The sequence below is a fragment of the Apteryx rowi genome, unplaced genomic scaffold (genome assembly GCF_003343035.1).
Source record: "Apteryx rowi isolate R43461 unplaced genomic scaffold, aptRow1 scaffold_141, whole genome shotgun sequence".
NCBI classification, from domain to species: Eukaryota; Metazoa; Chordata; class Aves; order Apterygiformes; family Apterygidae; genus Apteryx; species Apteryx rowi.
In genome coordinates this window covers 1,505,042-1,523,062 of record NW_020447653.1, presented here as the reverse complement: position 1 = coordinate 1,523,062, position 18,021 = coordinate 1,505,042, and the positions used below count along the sequence as shown (strand labels likewise).

Genomic DNA, 18,021 nt, shown 5'->3' with positions numbered 1-18,021 from the left:
GGGCCGCTCCCAGCCCGCTCCCCCGCCGAGGCTAAGGCCAAGCAGAACTGGCCCCTGCCTGGCACGGCTGCCACCCACCCACCCGGCCCCGGGAGCAGCACACAAGAGGGACAGCGTAAAGGCAGGGCAGGATTTATAGTGTACCTTTAGGAGTATGTACATGGCTTATGCACAGAGGCAGCACAGTTTTGAAATAGGCTTCCACATACAGCGGCTGCTCTCAATTTACAGTGCTTAAATTCAATGGCTGGGACAGTGGGGACTGCACTTAAAAGCTCCTGCAAGGCTGTTCTTGAGCAGAACAGGCAGTCTGTCTCTCTCTCTCCCTCCCTAGAAGCCAAAACAAAAAGGCTTTTCTAAAACTAGGACCTCCCTCCTCTAACTACAGAGTGCCATTAGCTGCTAGACCTTCACAGCCAGCTGTAAGAGTTCTAAATACTTCATTTTTCATACCCCTCAACTGCCATATACCACACCACAACCAAACCCTGGTACACAATCAGCATTTACAAACTTGCATATCTCCCTTCAGTCCTCACCAACATCTAAACTTAAGAGCTGCTGTGGATGCAAAGGCATTGTTTTCACATTAAACATAAGAATACAAGTTGAAACAACTTGGGAGCAAATAGCAGCAACAGAATGGATGTTGGAGTAGGGAGGAAGGTTTTTGGTATCATTGAAAATATAACATGGCAGTCATTAGAAACAGCCAATACAATCAAGAACAATACAGGGACAGGGCACCAGGACAATCAAAAGAGGCTAGGAAGCTGTAGTGCAGTGGAAATTTCTAATATTAAACAGTAAGTCTTAAAAGGAAAGTTGAAAGAAGGGATAGAAGGGAAGGTCCTAGGAGAGATTTCAGATGTGGTGGCAATGCACTAAATGCATTCTTGATTGAAGTGGCAAGTTTCATGGATGCTCTGGAGCACCAGCCACCACCCCTGCAAGGCATTTATCTTGCAAATGATTGTATGACTAGAGATGTAGATTTTTTCTTCATCAGTTCAGTGTGTCCTCCAGCTCCTCCTTCTGCTTTTTCCTCTCTGCAAGCCATTGCTGGATCTTTTCTTTAAGCTCTGTGTTTGGTCTGATCTGGTCCATAGTGAGGGGGCTCCGATTAAAAGGATCCGTCTGGTCACTGAAAAAGTAATAAGGAGATTAGTTTTCTGACAGTCCCATCCTAGAAGAAACAGGAAAGGCAAGCTGGAAGAATCAGCATGATCTTCCTGCTATTAAGCAAAGTAGACTTGCTCAGCTAACAGACCAACAGGTGTTAATATCATTGGATAAATGAAAGCTACCACAAAAAAGTATGAATTGGAGATATCTACTGTCAACTCACTTCCTTCTTATGGCCCAATAAAATAAGGATGAATGAGGAAATATTTTGGATTTATTAGTAGAGGAAAACATGCAGTCATTTTGGACAAGAAAGAGTGAAGTAGGAATATCTGCAGTTTGCCAAATAAGTCATCCTTCACTAAAGAAAACTTGCATAATCTCTTCTGCACTTCCATCTCTGGACTTAAGTCAATGAAAACACATTAAGCACTGTTTCATGTGCTTTTGCTAATGTCTGGAATTTATTTCAGGAAATGAAATTCTACTCTCACAGGTCATGTTTGAGACAAGCAGATTATGAACACTTCTAAACACAGTTATATTAATGTCCTGGACTTCACAGTAACTGAATAATTTTGGAATGAGGGAGACTACATGCATGTGTGCACCCTCCCCCCCACTCCCAAGCTTCCAATTCAGGAAAGCAACAGTACTTGCCAAGTAAAAAGCAGTCAGTCAATGAAGGAAGCTTAACTAGAGCACGGATACAGTTAGATTGCTTTGCATACCTGAGCAGGTGCCTGGCTATAGTTGACCTATCCACAGTGACGCGGGAAGATGGCAGTATTACTGGGTCTGACATCAGAGTACTCATGATAGGATCCAGAAATTCATCACATGCATCTGCATACGTCTCTTCTTCCTGCTGCTGACGGTCTGCAAGAGACTGATAGAGACACAGAACTTTTGAACGCTAGGTTTCCTGGAGCTGTTCCAATTCTTTCAAAAGCAGGTGAAAGAGCTTACTGAGCAGACACCTGTATGCTCTACCAGTCCCTTTTTGCTCATAACTAGAAGCAAGACATCACCATGATGGAAAAATCTCTCACTGGAACCTAGAAACATCACAGCTGGTCAAGTGGATGGTTACTCAACATACACAGTGACTGCCGAAATATGCAAAAATGTAAGTCAGGTCTGGGAGCCTGATATAAAAAGCAAAACCTGTTATTTTTGCACAGAAAAATAACTGATAGCCTTCTGTAGCCAGGAAATCCAGGCCTAGTTGTCATCAAGTCATGCATTTAGTTTTCCATGGAACATGCTCAAACATCTGTAGAAACATTCAAGAACTATATGCTAGAACATTAACAGATGCATGTTGAGAGGGAGCCTGAATTGCCCAACAAGTCATTTAAGACAAAGCAGCATTTCCCAGAATTCCAGCTTCACAGCAAAGATGCAGTGATAAATCAAGGGAAAAGGATGCCAAGAACTTTATTTTTTTTTGTTAAACTTGCTCCACTTCTTACCTTGATCCTCTCAGCCAGGTTACTGAAAGCCACTATCATGTTGCCAGGTTTGTTGATTTTCTTCAGAACCCTAACTGTCTGGGCAAAGAGCGTCGGTGAATAGGAACGGCCGTCCTTGGGCACTGTGGCACAGAAATTTTCTTCATCCCTGGACCACAAGTTATAAGAGAGCAAGAGTTTAAGAACATATTTATTAGGCTGCAAAACACTGTTCACACAGTTGCATAACTAAAACAAAGAATTGAAGAGATGGGGAAACCAGAGAGAAGCTTGACCTCAAATTAATCACGTTTTCCTAGGTCCCCTCCAAAGTAACACAGGGTTTAAATTTAACTGTGATCATGTTTAAATTCCATTCCTACTAGCTGGGTTGCAGCTGACTTTCCTGGGTAATTTAAATTGTTACAAAAGAGCACAACCCACTTCTGAACCCCCCCCCCCAGGGACAGGGGTAAGTATATAATACAGTTCAGTTAAAAAATCCCCAAAAGAGATGCTCCCATCCCTGACAAAGGAAACTGCAGCACTGTGCAAACCAGGATCTTCACACGACTATAGCTGGAGTTCTCAACCTAGTGCAGACATTGCTATGCACATAAAGTCACAGTTTAAGCTAAAGCAGGTTTCAATTTCATTCCAAACATCATCCATGTCCAGACTACAAAATCTCTTTAGCACCTGTAAGAGTGCTAAAGACAAAGTATCCAAAGGCCATTCTTCTCCATGAGCATCTCCTGACATCCCACACTCCAGCTCACTTGTCACATACCCAAGGTTTAGGTAGATCGTACAGATGTCAGAAACTAGCTGCTGCGGTTTGAAGTCAAACTCGCTGAAATCCTTGACTTTCAAGGCTCCCATTTTAGGGCCAACCAGGTGTTGCAGAAAATAGTTTAGCATGGAGATGATGCGCTCAGCAAGAAAAGGATGCACAAACAGGGACTTAATTTCTGCAATAGAAACCAACAGTTCTCTGAGCTTCACAATAATCCAGCCCTCTGACAATCCTTAAACCAAATGAATCCCCCTCCCATTCCCAGGCAGTGGCACTCTCCAGTTCCCACAAAGATTTGCTCTCCCTACCTGATGTCAGGAAGGCCAGAGTACCAATGGTTTCATTGGACATGATGTTGTGAAAGCGAGCCAGCTGACCAAACATCTGCAGGCTTGTCTCCTTCTCTCGACGAGCCTCCTGGGACAGGCTGTCCCATTCACCACGATCCTTCTCTATCTGCTGAACTTTAATCTTACTTAGGTACTGCAAAAACACAGTAGGGAAGCATATGGGAGCAGCAGTCTGAGCATGCTGCCTTTACTAGGTAGAATACTCTCCTTTCAGCCAAGCAGTCACCTCAGGACATAGAAAAGGCACATGTGTTCAGTAAAGAAACACTGAAAATGCCTCCTACAGCAGCCCCAGGAAGGTAGGCAGGTAAATAGGCATTGAAATCTAAACTAGACTGCTCGCTTGACACTGGCTGAGAGATTTTGGCAGGGAAATGCTAAGAAACAGGATGTCTACAGTGGGGATGGATTGATGAAAGCAGGGTTTTCTGCTGGTGGTACCTTCAGTCTGCAATCTTTTGCTAGCACTGCAGTCTTGGATGCTAGGCTTAAAAGGACACTTTTCCAGACTCAGTCTCCTCTGCTGAATCAGTGTAATCTCACAAGCTTCCTACTGTTAACACCATGTTAAGATTTCAAGGTAACAGTAACAAATCAAAGTCTCACTGTTGATCTGCCTAAACTCAGGTAAAATCAAACCATATTTGCCAAGTGTGGAATGCCATGAGTTAATTAAGATTCAACAATTGTAACAAGCTATAAATAACAGCCTGCTTCTGTGTTAATGTCTTTGCATTCTCACCACCCTATGAGACTTAATGGCAAGACTTCAGATACCTGTTGTGCCTTGTTCCATTCCCATAGGGAAGCCAATTCAGAAAGCGAAAGTTACAGAAGCTTTGAAAAAGATCTCTCACAATCACATATGTTTAACAAACACAGAACATTCATTTAGACAAACATTAGAAAGTTTACAAATGTTCAAAAACAGCTGGGCTATATCCATGTCACCTGTGTTTTCTGCCAGTCTCCAGGCAGTCAATCTACCACAGGGAAATGCTTCCAACAAAAACCCTCTCTAGTAGCAACCAGGAGCTCTGAAGGGTGTGGCGAGACAGCCATCACACACCAGGGACGTGAGTTCAGCTAGAACTGACGCCCCGTAAACCCAAAGGAAAATACTGTCTAGAAACAAAAGGGACCTTTGTTAGGACAATAGAACACTTGTGGAAGGGCCGAGAGGATTTGGTAATCACAAACTGCAGAGCTTGTTTAAAGCCTGGTTGTGTCCGGATTAGCAACAGGCAGATTTCCTTGCAACTCTCCTAGCATACTTCATTCTTGAAGAAATAACCCACCCTTTTGTTCCCTTTGTTCTAATCTGCCTCCCAAGTCTGAGGGAAAGGAAAGTGCCCTGTATGCTCTAGTCCCAGACCTCAACATACTTCTGCCTTAACCCCTTCTTTCAGGACATTTGCCCCTCCAGCCTTGAATTTTTTTAAGACTAGGAACATGGCTCACCTGAGTTTCCTAGCAAGTATCTACTGCAGAGAGACATCATTAGGAACTAGAGTAAGCTGACATTTTTCTAGTGATAAAAGGTCAGTATTGTAACTGGCCATCTTCACAGGAGCGAGACCCATTTCTTACATGATGCCTACAGCACATTTACTAAACACTACCTGTATTGCTTCATCCAACAGGAAAATGGCATCATTCATGAGCAAATTAAGGAAACGCAAGAAGAGAGGGGGATTCATTGCCTCAAGGTTCTCTGAGGCATAATCAGCCAAAACCTACAAGTAACAAGAAAAAGAAAGCAGTTAATATTCTGTCACAGTCCAATCTGCAGCACAAACCTGAATACTCCAAAAAGAGCTACATAAGCATATTTATAAATACACCTTTTGCCTTACCTTTATGCTCTGCCGGTATGAATCTGTGGCCCACATGTATCTCAGGATGGGATACATTGGACGGCGGTAGTTAAATTTCTGTTCAAACTGATGTGGGTCACCTAGACATAAGCAAAAGCAAGAGAGCATCTCAAGTCAGCAGTGGACACAGACAGGGATTTTTAATTCCTTTTCAAAGTTTGCTTAGCACTGTGCTGGGAGCAGGCCACATTTCCCTCAGAAAACTGAAAAGCTAACTTACCAATGCACCCAGTTCAAGTACTGAATACGCCAACTCCCAGCAAGCAGACAGCTAGAAGTGCAGTTTCACTGCCCCTTTTCTAAACAAAAGGCTTCATCAGTTCATACTGAATGCCACTAGTCACTGATGCGACCAGGCCCTGCATTAAACATCAAGAATGCAAGACAAGCAAGTCTTATGGAACAAGTGCCAGGCTGCAAAGGCAGGGGAGGCCCCTAGGGGCACAGCTTTTTTTAAATCATTGCAGCAGTTACCTGGATGCTTTTATAATAGCAGCAGGCAGTGTCAAAGTATACAGTTAGTTAGTGTATCTGGCACAGGCAAATGGCAGTGTCGCAGGCCGGGAGGCTGAGGTCTGGAGTACTACAGCAGCAGCCCCCTTGCCAATGGATACGTGAGAAGGGCAGCACCTCCTGCTCTTTAGCAATGCTCTGGTTCCAAAGAAAAGGAAGTGCCAATTGTAAAAGTAGGACTATAATAAAACAAATCAGTCCTGCAGAGCCCCCTGGGAAGAAGGACGACAATCTGAGCTACATATATGCATTCCATTTAACTGTATGTATTTCCTGTTGCTTTCATGGGATTACAGAATCTGCTTCTGGAGAAGTCAGTGAAAATTTGTCACTGATTTCAAAGCAGTACAAAAGATCCCACAAAAGAAAAGGATGAGTAAGTACTCATTATACACATTGCTAAGCTGAAAAGCTTAAACTCTGGGAGGTTACATTTTATAGCTACGCTGTAGTTCTGCACAGGTCAGAAGTTTGGAATGACCAATGCTTTTGCTGGACTGCTCTCTGCCTAAAATGATCTAGCAGTTTAATGAAGCACAAATGGATTTGTTCATTTTCATTGGTACTTCAAAACCTGGAGATATTCCCCCTACAGATTCTACAGGAGGAAGACAACCCCTCCCCTTTCACGCTTACCTGTAAACTCAATATCCACAAAGACCTTGATAAGCGCTTCAGCAAGATGGGCTGCATTTTGGTAAGAGCAGAATACTCGTTTGCGATGAAACACACTGGAGACAAGTGGATTCTGGACCTGATCTAAATGAGGCATCACAGCTTCCAGCACTTCTGCCAGCTTGGCTCGCAGATGAGGATTTTTCATTCTGCAAGAGAAAAAACAAAACGGATCCAACATGGCGTGAGGGACAAGTGCGGCTTAGTTCAACAAACACTCCAAGAGTCATGTCTATCTGTACAGGACTGGCCAGTCATTGCATACCATTTGTAAAACTACCACTGGGATTCAACCGCCCACTCTCAATAGTAGAACCACAGGGAAAATGCATTAATCAATACCTGCGGTTAAATCTCAGGCAGACAGGCCAAAAGGGCATGGGAATTTTACAGCTTTTGCTTTCATCCCTCCCAGAACAGCATTCTGGCAATGCATACTACTAGCAATCTATTCTTGCTTGTCAGCTGTAGCTTTTCTGACCCAAGCTTCTTTTGCCATCCCAGCTCTTTACTTAATTGTCCAATGACTTGTTTCCTATTTATTCTGCAAGTCCAAAGTCCTTTGCCTGCTGAGTGTGTTTTCCAGTACATGGCAAAATACTGAGCAAGGTTAGAGCCTAAGTCTCTTCTGTGCTGCACAGGTGGGGCACAAGCTGAACAAGCTACCCAAGGTCATGTTGTAGGTTCCTGCCAAGAAGGACTAGAACTTGGATCTCCCAGGGCCCAGCCCATATATAAGGGGAACAGTATATCTGCAAATAGCTCTCCAGTAAGGGAATTCTCCATCTGCTCCTACCACTTTGAGTTCAGTGTATTTACACTATAAATATAAACAAATGACCAAAAGAAATTTACTGTATGCAATGATGTCTTAGAAAGAAGATCAATACCCCTACTCATTTTTGTTCAGTGCTTTGTTACCACGGTGGAGTTCATAGAGATACTCAAAACACACCAGTCACAACAATATCCTTTAACTACTAGCAAAACACACAGCTCTAACAAAGGAGTCTCATATCAGACAGAAGCACAAAGTTAAAGATGCAGAGGTTCTGCTGGGAAGAATGTCTTATTTTCTGCATACTGGGCAACTACAGCTCCCACTGACTCAACTTGCAAWTGCAGGTACTTATTTCTTAGAAAAAGGAAGCTCTGTTTCTCACAGCCCTAGCAGGAGTGCTTTACAGTTGTCTTCACTTACAGCTAAGGATCAATATTATTTCCTTCTCGGAAAACAAAACCGTTTCTGAAACTTTCAGACTGACCCTTACAAGCAAGAGTATTAATGAATTACTGAAGGATAGAAAAATCCTTCCAAAATCTGTTTTTTGTAAGTATAATTCGTAATCCACAGCAGTATGGAAAAAAAGCATCCATTCTACACAATACTTGTTTGTTTCCTTTCGCAAAGCACCGTGGTACGTAACAGAACAAAAAGATTTTCATGTACACTTTAGACACAGATTTCAATCTGATGCATACTCCTGCAGCCATCAGACATGTACTCTTGAGAGAGGAGACTGCCAGGGTAACTAAAATATAGAAGCAACTTCCTCAAGAAGAGATGTGTTAAACTTTCTAGACAACATTTAGAGATGCATTGCAGCTTCTTTTTGTAGGGAACTGCAAGGCAGATCAGTGAGCAGCAGTTACTGGACTGGCAACGTCCATACATTCATCATTGTTAGTGTTCATTAACATCTAGTTCTACTTGGTTAGGCTCCTGCATAATAAGACTAACAAGCATTTAAGCACAATCCCATTTGTGCCTCATATGAAGCTCAAGCCTTTCAGATAAGGTTTCTTGTTTATTATGCCTTCTGTGGGCAGAATTTTTCCTTTCCAGTGAGATCAACCAAGCCGCAAATGTCTAAACCAAACCTCAAGACACCTCTGACAATTTCCTCTTGCTTCTTTCTATCTGGGTGCTTTGCAGATAAGCATAAAGAGCTTACGTGGAGCTGTACATACCTCTCTACATCACCCATGAAAACAGTAACAAAGTGAAGGACATGCTCCAGAGAATCAGCAGAAGTCTCCAAGATGTCATCAGCAAAACGGCGCAGGAAAATGAAGAAGTCACCCAAATTATCAGCAAAGAACTCTGCAAACAGAGATTATGTATTAGTTCTTCTGCAGGAAGCTTCTTTAGTCTGTTTTCTAGCTGTCCTTGTACACTTACATGCCCCTTCCTGGATTCCAATCTTCTAGACCTAACTGTTTGTATTAGAAAACCACAAACCTGAAGGATACCCAGCCTGATAAATTGTATAATGCACTGAATTCACCTCATCTGTCTCAGAAGTAGTCATTTACAGGGTGAAGCTCAGCAGCTGTCTGCTGATAATATGCTCAAGGGAGGAGAACTCCCAGATGACTGAAAGCACACGGAGAATTTCATGAATGGGGAGAGTAGTAAATCAATACAGTATTTGGCTGAACTTAGCAACTCAGCCATGAGTGGGATCTTTTGAAGGTCAGCAGCAAACAATATCCTAAGTATGTCCCGTCAAAAAGCCCAACACTTTAGAAAGATAGTGAACCCCTTCAAAGGCAATGTTCCACACAAAGAAATATGTTATCAACTGTTGCAGTGTATCCTGCCCTGGAGGAAGGAAAAAAAAAAACTTGCTTGGACAGTTCTCTTTCAGTATTCATCCAGATGGTACCAGGCTTAGCTTGTAAGATGGACTGAGACATTTCTGCTCTCTCTCTGGAGCTTATTACCTTGTTGTTGACATTTTTGAAGTTGTGACCTTCACTACACTTCCCTACATGTTCTATAATCCTTTGCAAAGATACCATGTCCTTTAAACATTTAAGTCAAGAGAAAACCCACATGCTTTGAACACGTTAAGGAATAAGGCCACATGTGCCTAAGTATTCTAAGCAGAGTATTACTTAAGTTACTTAATATTTGGAAACTTATCTGCAGTAGCCATAAACAAAGATGTCCAGCAAGACAAACTGTTTCACCTGGTACATAAGCCAATGCACTGTTTTCCACCCCTGGCAATGGGAACGTCAGCTCTAGAGGCTCAGTCCCTTGGTTTCCTATAGCCAGCTGGACCAGGAGAACTGCCATGGACACCTGCAGATTCAGGCAGTTCTGTAGCATCTGTGGCTCTGTCATCGCTGTCTTCGTGGAGAGATAGATGGTCATCAGGCGTTCAAACTGTTCCCTGAGACTGTCAGCGGCAGGGCTAGAACTCTGCTGAGCTTCTCGCCACGCTACTTGCAGGCGGTGAAGGCTTTGGTTTATCTTTACCATCTGGTCATGCAACCTACCCAAAAGAGGGCAATGGGGAGATCAGATAAGACACAAATAGGTTTAGTACAGACTGCCTAAGCAATAAGTTAGCACACACTTATCCTGCTGGAGGGGACTGTTCTCTGCAGCTGGCAGAGCAAAACTTGGCATTGTGTCAGCTTTACCAGTTGTGCTGCTTCCCTCCAAATAAGCAGCAGGAAGGTTGCAATATAGCAAGTGTCCTTTGATTCCACTATTCTCAAACTATTTCCTGTGAATAACCTGTTTTGGGGGCCAGCAGCAGGAAGTCTTCACAAAAATCCAAGTCAGGGTTTGGGAGGAGGCTATATCCTACTGAAGAACCAGAGAGGTCTGCAAAAGGAGAAATCTGGTAAAGCGCTTACTCCTATGAAGCACTTCAGAGGTCTGCATGACTAGCCTACGCAGCTGTAAACCTTGTTAGATTACCAAGGTCAGGGATTCTGTATGCCTGAGAGATGCCTGTGAGGTGACATTTTCAGTTTCCCAGCAACAAGCCCCTTGCATAACTTTTTCATCTATTTCTATATTTAGATAATAAACCAGAAGGGGACTACGCTTGGATCAGTGGTGACCTCATAGTCTCCAGGCAACGATTTGCAGAGGGAGGCTAAGAAAAATAGTGCTTTCTGGTGTCCAGAAAATCACTTCCTAGAAACAGACAGCTACCTTGCATTTCTGCTGAAAATAAATTCCATTTACTGGGGCAGTTCAAATAGCCACACGAGGCAAGTATTCTGCCACTGAGATGCTTTCTAGTATATAAGCAAGTCAAAGGCCTGTTCTCCCTGAGAAGAGATCAGAGGCTGAATGATTCAAGGCAATCCAGCACTTCAGTTATTCAGATTCCATAAATAATGTGAAATCCATGAGACTTAGCTTTCACAGTGAACACAAGCGAACAGCATTTCGGAAATGAAGCTTGGGGCTAATCAAAAATGTGCACTGAAGAGTATTTGGCAACTCAAGTGGCCTACTATACAGTTCTGAATATTTTTAAAAATTTAAATAGCTGTACATGGATACAAAACAGCACTGAGAACGATCTTTTACCTACAGCTTAAGTATTCACCTTGAGAATATCAGATATTACCTGAGCCCAGACACAAATTCTCTCACAGTCTGCATGTTGCAATAACGTTTTACACCTTCTCAGAGGTCAGCTCATTAAGAACAGACTCGCACAGCTACAGAATAGTTACCTGTGAAATCCTAAGTGAAGGGTGTATTGTGTTAGGACCAGGTTTTCTGTTACCAGATTGTAGCTGTTCGCAAACTCTGGCTCTTGCTCAGTCAGAGCAGGTATCAAACAAGTTTCTTTTTCCAAACCTAGAATTGAAAGCATCACTGCATTAAGTCCTAACCAAAAGTGTGAGTAAGAAAAGAGGACTGAAAAGAGCTCAAGTTCTGCTAAAAATATGAAATGACTGCTACTGATGCTGGAATGACTGATGCTGATGTTTTATTTGTTCTTAGCTTTTCCTTTGCTCCTCTCCAATTACTTATTTAATTCTCCCTTTACAGGTATATAGTGAGAGTGCACTACTGGGAGAGGGAAGGAATCAAAGAAGAGCCCAAAGAGATCCCCTTGGTAAATCATTGCTCAAGTTTCCAGCATACCTTTCATATGTACATTCTTACTCCTCCTCTCCTCTTCATTCAGCTCCTTCAGGGCACAGTAAGTAGGGTTAAATGTAAGCAACCTTGGAGATTTTGGTTTGCAGAAGGGCTGGCACAGCTTCAGGAGGGCAGCTCCCAAATTCAGGAAGAAGGCATCTGAGGCATACATCTGGAAGAAGATCTCTGGCATCTGATTAGCCCAAATTTTGGTACGACCTGCATTAGCATGGAGACAGTTTCCCAGCCAGGACAGAATCCTGTGTTTGGTCTCTGGAGACAACTGCAACAGGTTCTTCAGCAGCTGGTAGATCTTCTCATGGAACTGGGCCATAAACTGTTAGAAGGAACAGAAGGTGGTTGAAGGAGTCATTTACTGAAAATGGTTCATTTTGCATGTTCTGTCATTTAAGACATTAGTACTTTCAAAGCTGGCCTGGGTCCAGACTGCATCCTACTCTTAAAGGGCAAGCTTTTCAAAGCAAATTATGGCCAGGACAGCTGTGATGAACGGGTCAAATCCTGAGGCCAGCAAAGAATAATCAGGGACATATTCAAAAGCATAGTCAAGAAGGAGCAAGCTGTTTTCATGGGGAGTAAAACCAAAAATCTTTACACATTTTTGGCATAAAGAATGACCCTGGAAGAATGCATGACTAGGAACCCAATTCTCTATGACTAACTTCTGCACATGAGTTTATTCCCCTGGAGAGTGAGCATTATATTTATTTCCTATTTTGTGATGCTTCACTCCTTAACTTCTGAAATATTCTTTAAGATCCTCCTAGTACCATCCACCTAAGGAGGGAAGCTATTTACTTTCATACTTGGAGACATTATTGCCTGTCACTTTCTCTGCTTGCGAGATAATTACAGGACAGTTACTGAAAACTATTGCACAGTGATTACAACATGTCATGTAGATTACCTTCACACACCATCCTCTTAAGTTATGGTGCTGGTATGTATTCTACAAGTACCCAGTTCTTTTTATAAAACCTAAAGCTACTACAAAAAAATATAAGTTGCTCTTAAGCAGCACCTTTCACATAGCAGCATAAAACACTTGATCAATGCAAAGAGTTTGGCTCACAACATCCTGATGAAGCAGGCAACAAATTCTTATTTTAGAGATGGAGAACCCACAGCTCAAAGCAGTTCTGTAACTTGCTTAGCCACAATCCAGACTATTAAGGAGTCAGTCGTTAGAACACATCTCCTGAAATCAAGTCTTCTAATTTTAACCCTCAAGCAAAAAGAGATCAATAAAACACATTAGGAAGCACTATTGTTACCCACCTGATGGATGTTGGACTCCTGAACTTTGATCTCTTGTGGACTGGATCGGGATGGATTCAAAAAATAGCCATGATTCTCTACTACACCAGGAGTCTTTAACAAGCAGGAGATATTTAAAATAGCACCTAACAAAGTCTTCTGGTACATCTGTCCATTATTAGGATCCTTGGGCTGAATATAGTCTGCAAAAACCTATGGAACACAGATGATGGACACGCTGATGTTTATATAAAAATCTCAAAAAAGACCTTATGGCTTTGGGACAGGTTATCAGAAAATAAGAGAAGGAAGAGTGTAGCAAGTTCTTACATTCTAGTTTTGGTTTGACCTAAACAGATTAGGTCCTATAAATGTATCCCTACAAGTAGAATCTGTGAATGGCTTAGGATATCACCAAGGGCATACACAAGCTTTGAACTGTAATGCATGTATCAGAGTATCCCATTCTGAAGAGAACATACATTTATAAGAATGAAAACAGCATCAGAAGCAACTAGTCTGCCATTGAAAAGTAAAAAACAAAGGAAACATTGTTAGCTACTGAACACGTACACGTTACGTGCACATTAGAAATGCCTGCTTGTAGGACTGCCACCTGGTTTTCTGATGCCATATCCAAACTGCGTTTCCTGTCTTCTACTTGTCTTTTGGGGTGATACTAGAGAAGCATTCACTGAACAATACTAAGACAATACTACTGCAACTGCTTGGGTTCTTCCATGATGAAATAGACTGAAAAGTAACAGTTCTCCATAATGCTAAGAAACATACCTTTGCTATATCTTTCTGCTTTGTGAAATAGAGGAGCATATCCAGATAAGTGTATAGCAGGATCTGGCAAAGGTCCAGGTCCTTGATTCTACCCAGTAAAATATCAAACACTGGAATCATGACTTCCCCAAATGTCCGTACTTCCTCATCCACTGTTAAGGCTTCTATGACCTCCTCCAGAAACTCAGTCATGTCTTCAAAATCTAGCAAGAGAAACAAGACTATTACTTACAGTACCCAATAGAGCCAAACTTCAGTGTATATACCGCTACCTAAATATAGCCCTCCCTCACTCTTTTTTTTTAAACAATGAAAGAAGCCAAATCTTCACCCAAGTCCACAACATTCTTCCCGCAAGCTTTAACAAGCTTAAGATCTTATCCGCTATGCTTATGAAGATAAGAACTGATATATCTTATCTACAGTGGGCCTAGATATTTCTAGAGTAGCTCTGCAAACACCAAGCTTCTGTTACTCTTTAGAGTCACTTTTTCCTCAATGGAGACAGGTGATTTCACTGTCATCCAGGCTGAGAATTTTAAACCTTAAAGGGCTTAATGCATTTGTTACAGAAAAACACAACCAGAAAAACAAAACTAACTCACAACATTAGCGGTCACCTTTGTAAGCTATCAATTATCACTAAGTAAGCTATCAACCTAATTCAGTCAAACTTACGTGCGCCTCTCAATGCTTCCAGCATCAAGTCCACCAGCTGTTCATACACATTCTGGTTGACATAAATCTCTGGGGTAAGAAGAACAGTGCGAGTGTTTGACACAGTCAGATTTCGGCAGCGCACCGCAAACGGCAGCAAGTTCTCTGGAACCTTGGTTATCTGCACAGAAAGAACACCACAGATTTGTCTCTTGATGTGGCAACCACTTATATCCACTTCTTGCCATTAATTTGCCAACTTGGTCATCTCAGACTGCAAAGCAAACTGCATAACAAAGTTACCTTCTTTTTCATGAATTTCTGCCTACCTCTTCTCTTGCTCTCTGGAAGCAGGCATAGAGGTAGCGTAGAATCTGTTTCTCTCCTGCATCCCTATCTGCAGAGAGGTTCTGCGTGCTAACAGATGTCATGTAAATCAGGTGATTTCCAGGCTCCTGTAGCAGTAAGCGAGTGAACAGTGCCTAGACACAGGCAAAAATACATTGAGAATAAAAGTCCCAGTAGATAAGAAATTGCTGAAAAAAGAAGCCCCTATCATCACAGGCTAAATTGTTTCTGCCCAGAATAACTCTTCATCCTTTATTAAGCAACTTAAGAGGGCTAGACGAAGAATCCTCAGACTTACTCATTTTCTGAACTAACAATTTCTCCAGTTACCTTTAAGAGTGAGAGCAGTTCTACTAATTGGAAGTTATTTTCACCAAATAATCATCAGGAACTGCTCTGACATCTCTGCAGGTGAAACTGAATGCATGCATGAACATCGATCACAAAGTTCTGCGTAGTGGCATAACAGACAGCACACCACTCCAGTATCACTAACAGGAATGTTTGCCTCCCACAAAGACATGCAACTGTGCTCTCATGCCCCATCCAGACTATGAGATTTTCTTCCTCCTCCCCATCCCCAGCTGATCTGGACATGCCCCCCCACCCTCCCCCCAAGATCAGGATACATTTCTGTAGCCACCAGGAGGGAATAGAATAAGCTAATTCTAAACCTTTCTAAATATCTTATTCCCAAAAGCCTGTGGCCATTTCTAGCAAAGCTGCAACTCACAACTCTATCCTGCACTGTTCAGAATACATTACGCATGCTTTGCAAGGAAAAAGAAGTTGTAACTACCATTGCCAAAGTAACCTGATCATCTGAAAACCTTATTCTTCCACTTTGCTCAAGCTGAGATGTTCCTTATCAGGGCCCAGTAACTTCAGTTACTGCCTGATAAAAAAACCAAACAACTGGCACAGAATTTTGCTGTTTCCATTTGACAGAAGTCACCGTTCTGCTGCATGTAGGCAGCCTACAGCTCTCTACAATGCTGCTCCAAAACAGATTATCAAGAGACAACCAACTGTTAGTAAAACTAAACAAAGAGCTGAGCAAGCTGTTTTTTTAAAACACGGTATGCATGAATGAAGCTCTCCTTGTCTGTCATTAATGCTTTACAACAATCTCTCTCTTAAATAGAAGATTATTAAATTCCCCATTAAGAATTAGGGTTTTGAAAAGATTCTACCAGCAAGTATTAGTGAATCATTCATAGCATTTACCTTAGCTCTGTTTTGAGAGTTAATCAATCTGAAAGAGAAAGACAACATGCAACAATACCTGTTCAACATTTTCCATATCAAGCCAGTCTTGGTCATCGAGATCTGCAGCCATTTCTTCCAAATACACACAACGAGCTGGAATTCCATTTCCACTCTTCATACTGGGATCACCTGGAAAAAAGTACAATCAATCAAACTCATTTTACTCAAACTAACACAGAACATACCTACAGACAGTGAAACATACACTTGGGATGCTGCTTGTTACACAGAGGTGTCTGCTACAAGAAACTGTAGTGCAGCATTTGCTCTCTCCCAGCTTTCCAGTCCCATTTCAGATAGACCTGACAAACTTCTCACATGCTTTTTGCGCTATTGCTTAAAACAGGTTTCACTCTGGAATCAAACATGACAATTTTCTTACAACAAGCACAGAAAACATGCTATACAATATTACAGCTTATACTGACATCCAGTTATAAGAATCAGTTTTGAGAAAAAATACATACATTTGGATGCAAGCAAGACCCCAGCCTCTAAGGTAAGCTTTTACAGTTCATGTCCTTACCCTGAAGGGCCTTGTCAAGAAGAGCATGAGCTCTTTGGCATTCTGGGACCAGAGGTGTCATCCAGGTGCTGTTTTACAGAGACTGGGGATGACACTTCTGTCTAGCCACATGCAGCCAGAAGATGTTCAGAGGTGCCAATTCTTGTGTTTTTTTTATTTAGGGGATGGCAGCAGAAATGATTTTTTTTTTTAGCAGTTACACAATATTATTCTGATTCTTATAAATGAACCTTTGACCAGTCATTACAAGTGAAAAGCAAACACACGAGCTCCCATAATGGCCTTGGGAAAATAAGATATGAATCTATAGATATGAAACAGCTGCATGGTCCTAGGACACAGATTCTTTCCACTTAAGATGTTTTATGGGCTTTTTCACAATACCACAAACACAACAAAAGTAGTGTTAGGTCTTCAAGGCAGGGGCCGTGCCTTCTGGTGCTTGCCCAAGTGGCAGCACGCTGGTGCCGAGTTTTCTCAAGCACCCACAGGCTATTGCAAAGCAAACAGTAATAATGGAAAAACAACACAGCACATCCACAAAAGAGCACTAGATCCTACAGTTACACACACCTGGCAGCAGTCTTTAGATTTAAACTCTACCCAGAGGAACCAAGTTTGCCTCAGACTGTATCGCACACCCATAACTACTCCCAGGGCTGAGCTACTGCATTTGCCACATGAAGTTCAAACCCCTGGTATTCTGATAGGTAACAAGAGTCTTCAGCGCATGAGCACTCACTATTGTCAAGAGTGATGAGAAAGATCCTCTGAATCATGTGATTGATGTTGAGCTGTTCGCATAGTTCGCGCTGGGAGCGGAAGGAGCGGCTGATCTCAGCCACAGAGTAGTCGCAATCATCCAGACTCTCGGATATGCTGTTATCCGAGTCATCTTGGCTGACCGAAGTTTCATCTCCTGGAAGAAAAAACTCTTAAGTGCCCTGGCAACCACAGATGAGGCAAAAGCTTCGACTCTGCAAGAACAAACGGCACCGACGCAGGAGTTTGACGATTTCAAGAGGACTCTGTCAAGCAGCTCGCTCGAGTCTCTCCCATCGTCACGCCGGTGATTGCAGCCCAGACTACGAGAATCAGCGTGCCTTACCAGGGAAGAGCCACGGCCCTGCCCGGGCTACAGAGTTGCCCGCCGGGCCCGCGGCTCCTCTTCCCACACCGCCCGCATGCGGGCCGCCGGGCCCGGCGCCGAGCACTGCCAGGCGGCGGGCGGCACCCAGCGCCAGGGCGGCCCGGCTGCGCCCGCGCCCGCTGACCTGTGAGCTGCCGCAGCTGCTGCTTCTGGACGGCGGCGAACTGCTTGGCGTCCGCCACGGAGCTGAAGAGCGCGGCGAAGGGGTTGCTGGAGATGCTGTTGTTGTTCTCCTGGTCGGTCATCGCCCCTCAGCGCCGCGCCATGCGGGCCGCGCGGCGGCTGCGGAGAGAGCGCCTGTCAGC

The 18,021-nt window shown here is 43.0% G+C and overlaps 1 protein-coding gene across 5 annotated transcripts; it reads right to left on the bottom strand.

Moving 5' to 3' along the window:
* Positions 1-618: 618 nt before the first annotated feature.
* On the bottom strand, positions 619-18,015 carry UBE4A (ubiquitination factor E4A). 5 transcript variants are annotated; one of them, XM_026057882.1, is made up of 19 exons: positions 17,841-18,015; positions 17,309-17,485; positions 16,057-16,169; positions 14,753-14,905; positions 14,445-14,604; positions 13,767-13,969; positions 12,996-13,187; positions 11,700-12,033; positions 11,282-11,408; positions 9,767-10,074; positions 8,762-8,894; positions 6,752-6,939; positions 5,582-5,682; positions 5,348-5,461; positions 3,684-3,858; positions 3,370-3,550; positions 2,601-2,748; positions 1,857-2,014; positions 619-1,144 (listed from the first exon to the last, which is right to left on the bottom strand). In XM_026057882.1, the coding sequence occupies exons 1-19, from the start codon at positions 17,959-17,961 to the stop codon at positions 1,006-1,008; spliced, it is 3,225 nt and encodes a 1,074-aa protein (XP_025913667.1). In that variant the 5' UTR covers positions 17,962-18,015; the 3' UTR covers positions 619-1,005. The 5 variants fall into 5 exon arrangements, with proteins under 5 accessions (XP_025913667.1, XP_025913670.1, XP_025913669.1 ...); XM_026057885.1 differs by lacking the exons at positions 17,309-17,485; positions 17,841-18,015 and adding an exon at positions 17,140-17,228; XM_026057884.1 differs by lacking the exons at positions 17,309-17,485; positions 17,841-18,015 and adding an exon at positions 16,246-16,335.
* Positions 18,016-18,021: the final 6 nt, after the last annotated feature.

Excerpts from the sequence above, each read along its gene's own strand:
- UBE4A (XM_026057882.1), bottom strand. The coding sequence starts at position 17,961 with ATGACCGACCAGGAGAACAACAACAGCATCTCCAGCAACCCCTTCGCC. Across the intron at positions 2,015-2,600 it reads ACCTGGCTGAGAGGATCAAG|TCTCTTGCAGACCGTCAGCA; the intron begins GTAAGAAGTGGA and ends TGTCTCTATCAG. Across the intron at positions 1,145-1,856 it reads ATAGCCAGGCACCTGCTCAG|TGACCAGACGGATCCTTTTA; the intron begins GTATGCAAAGCA and ends TTACTTTTTCAG.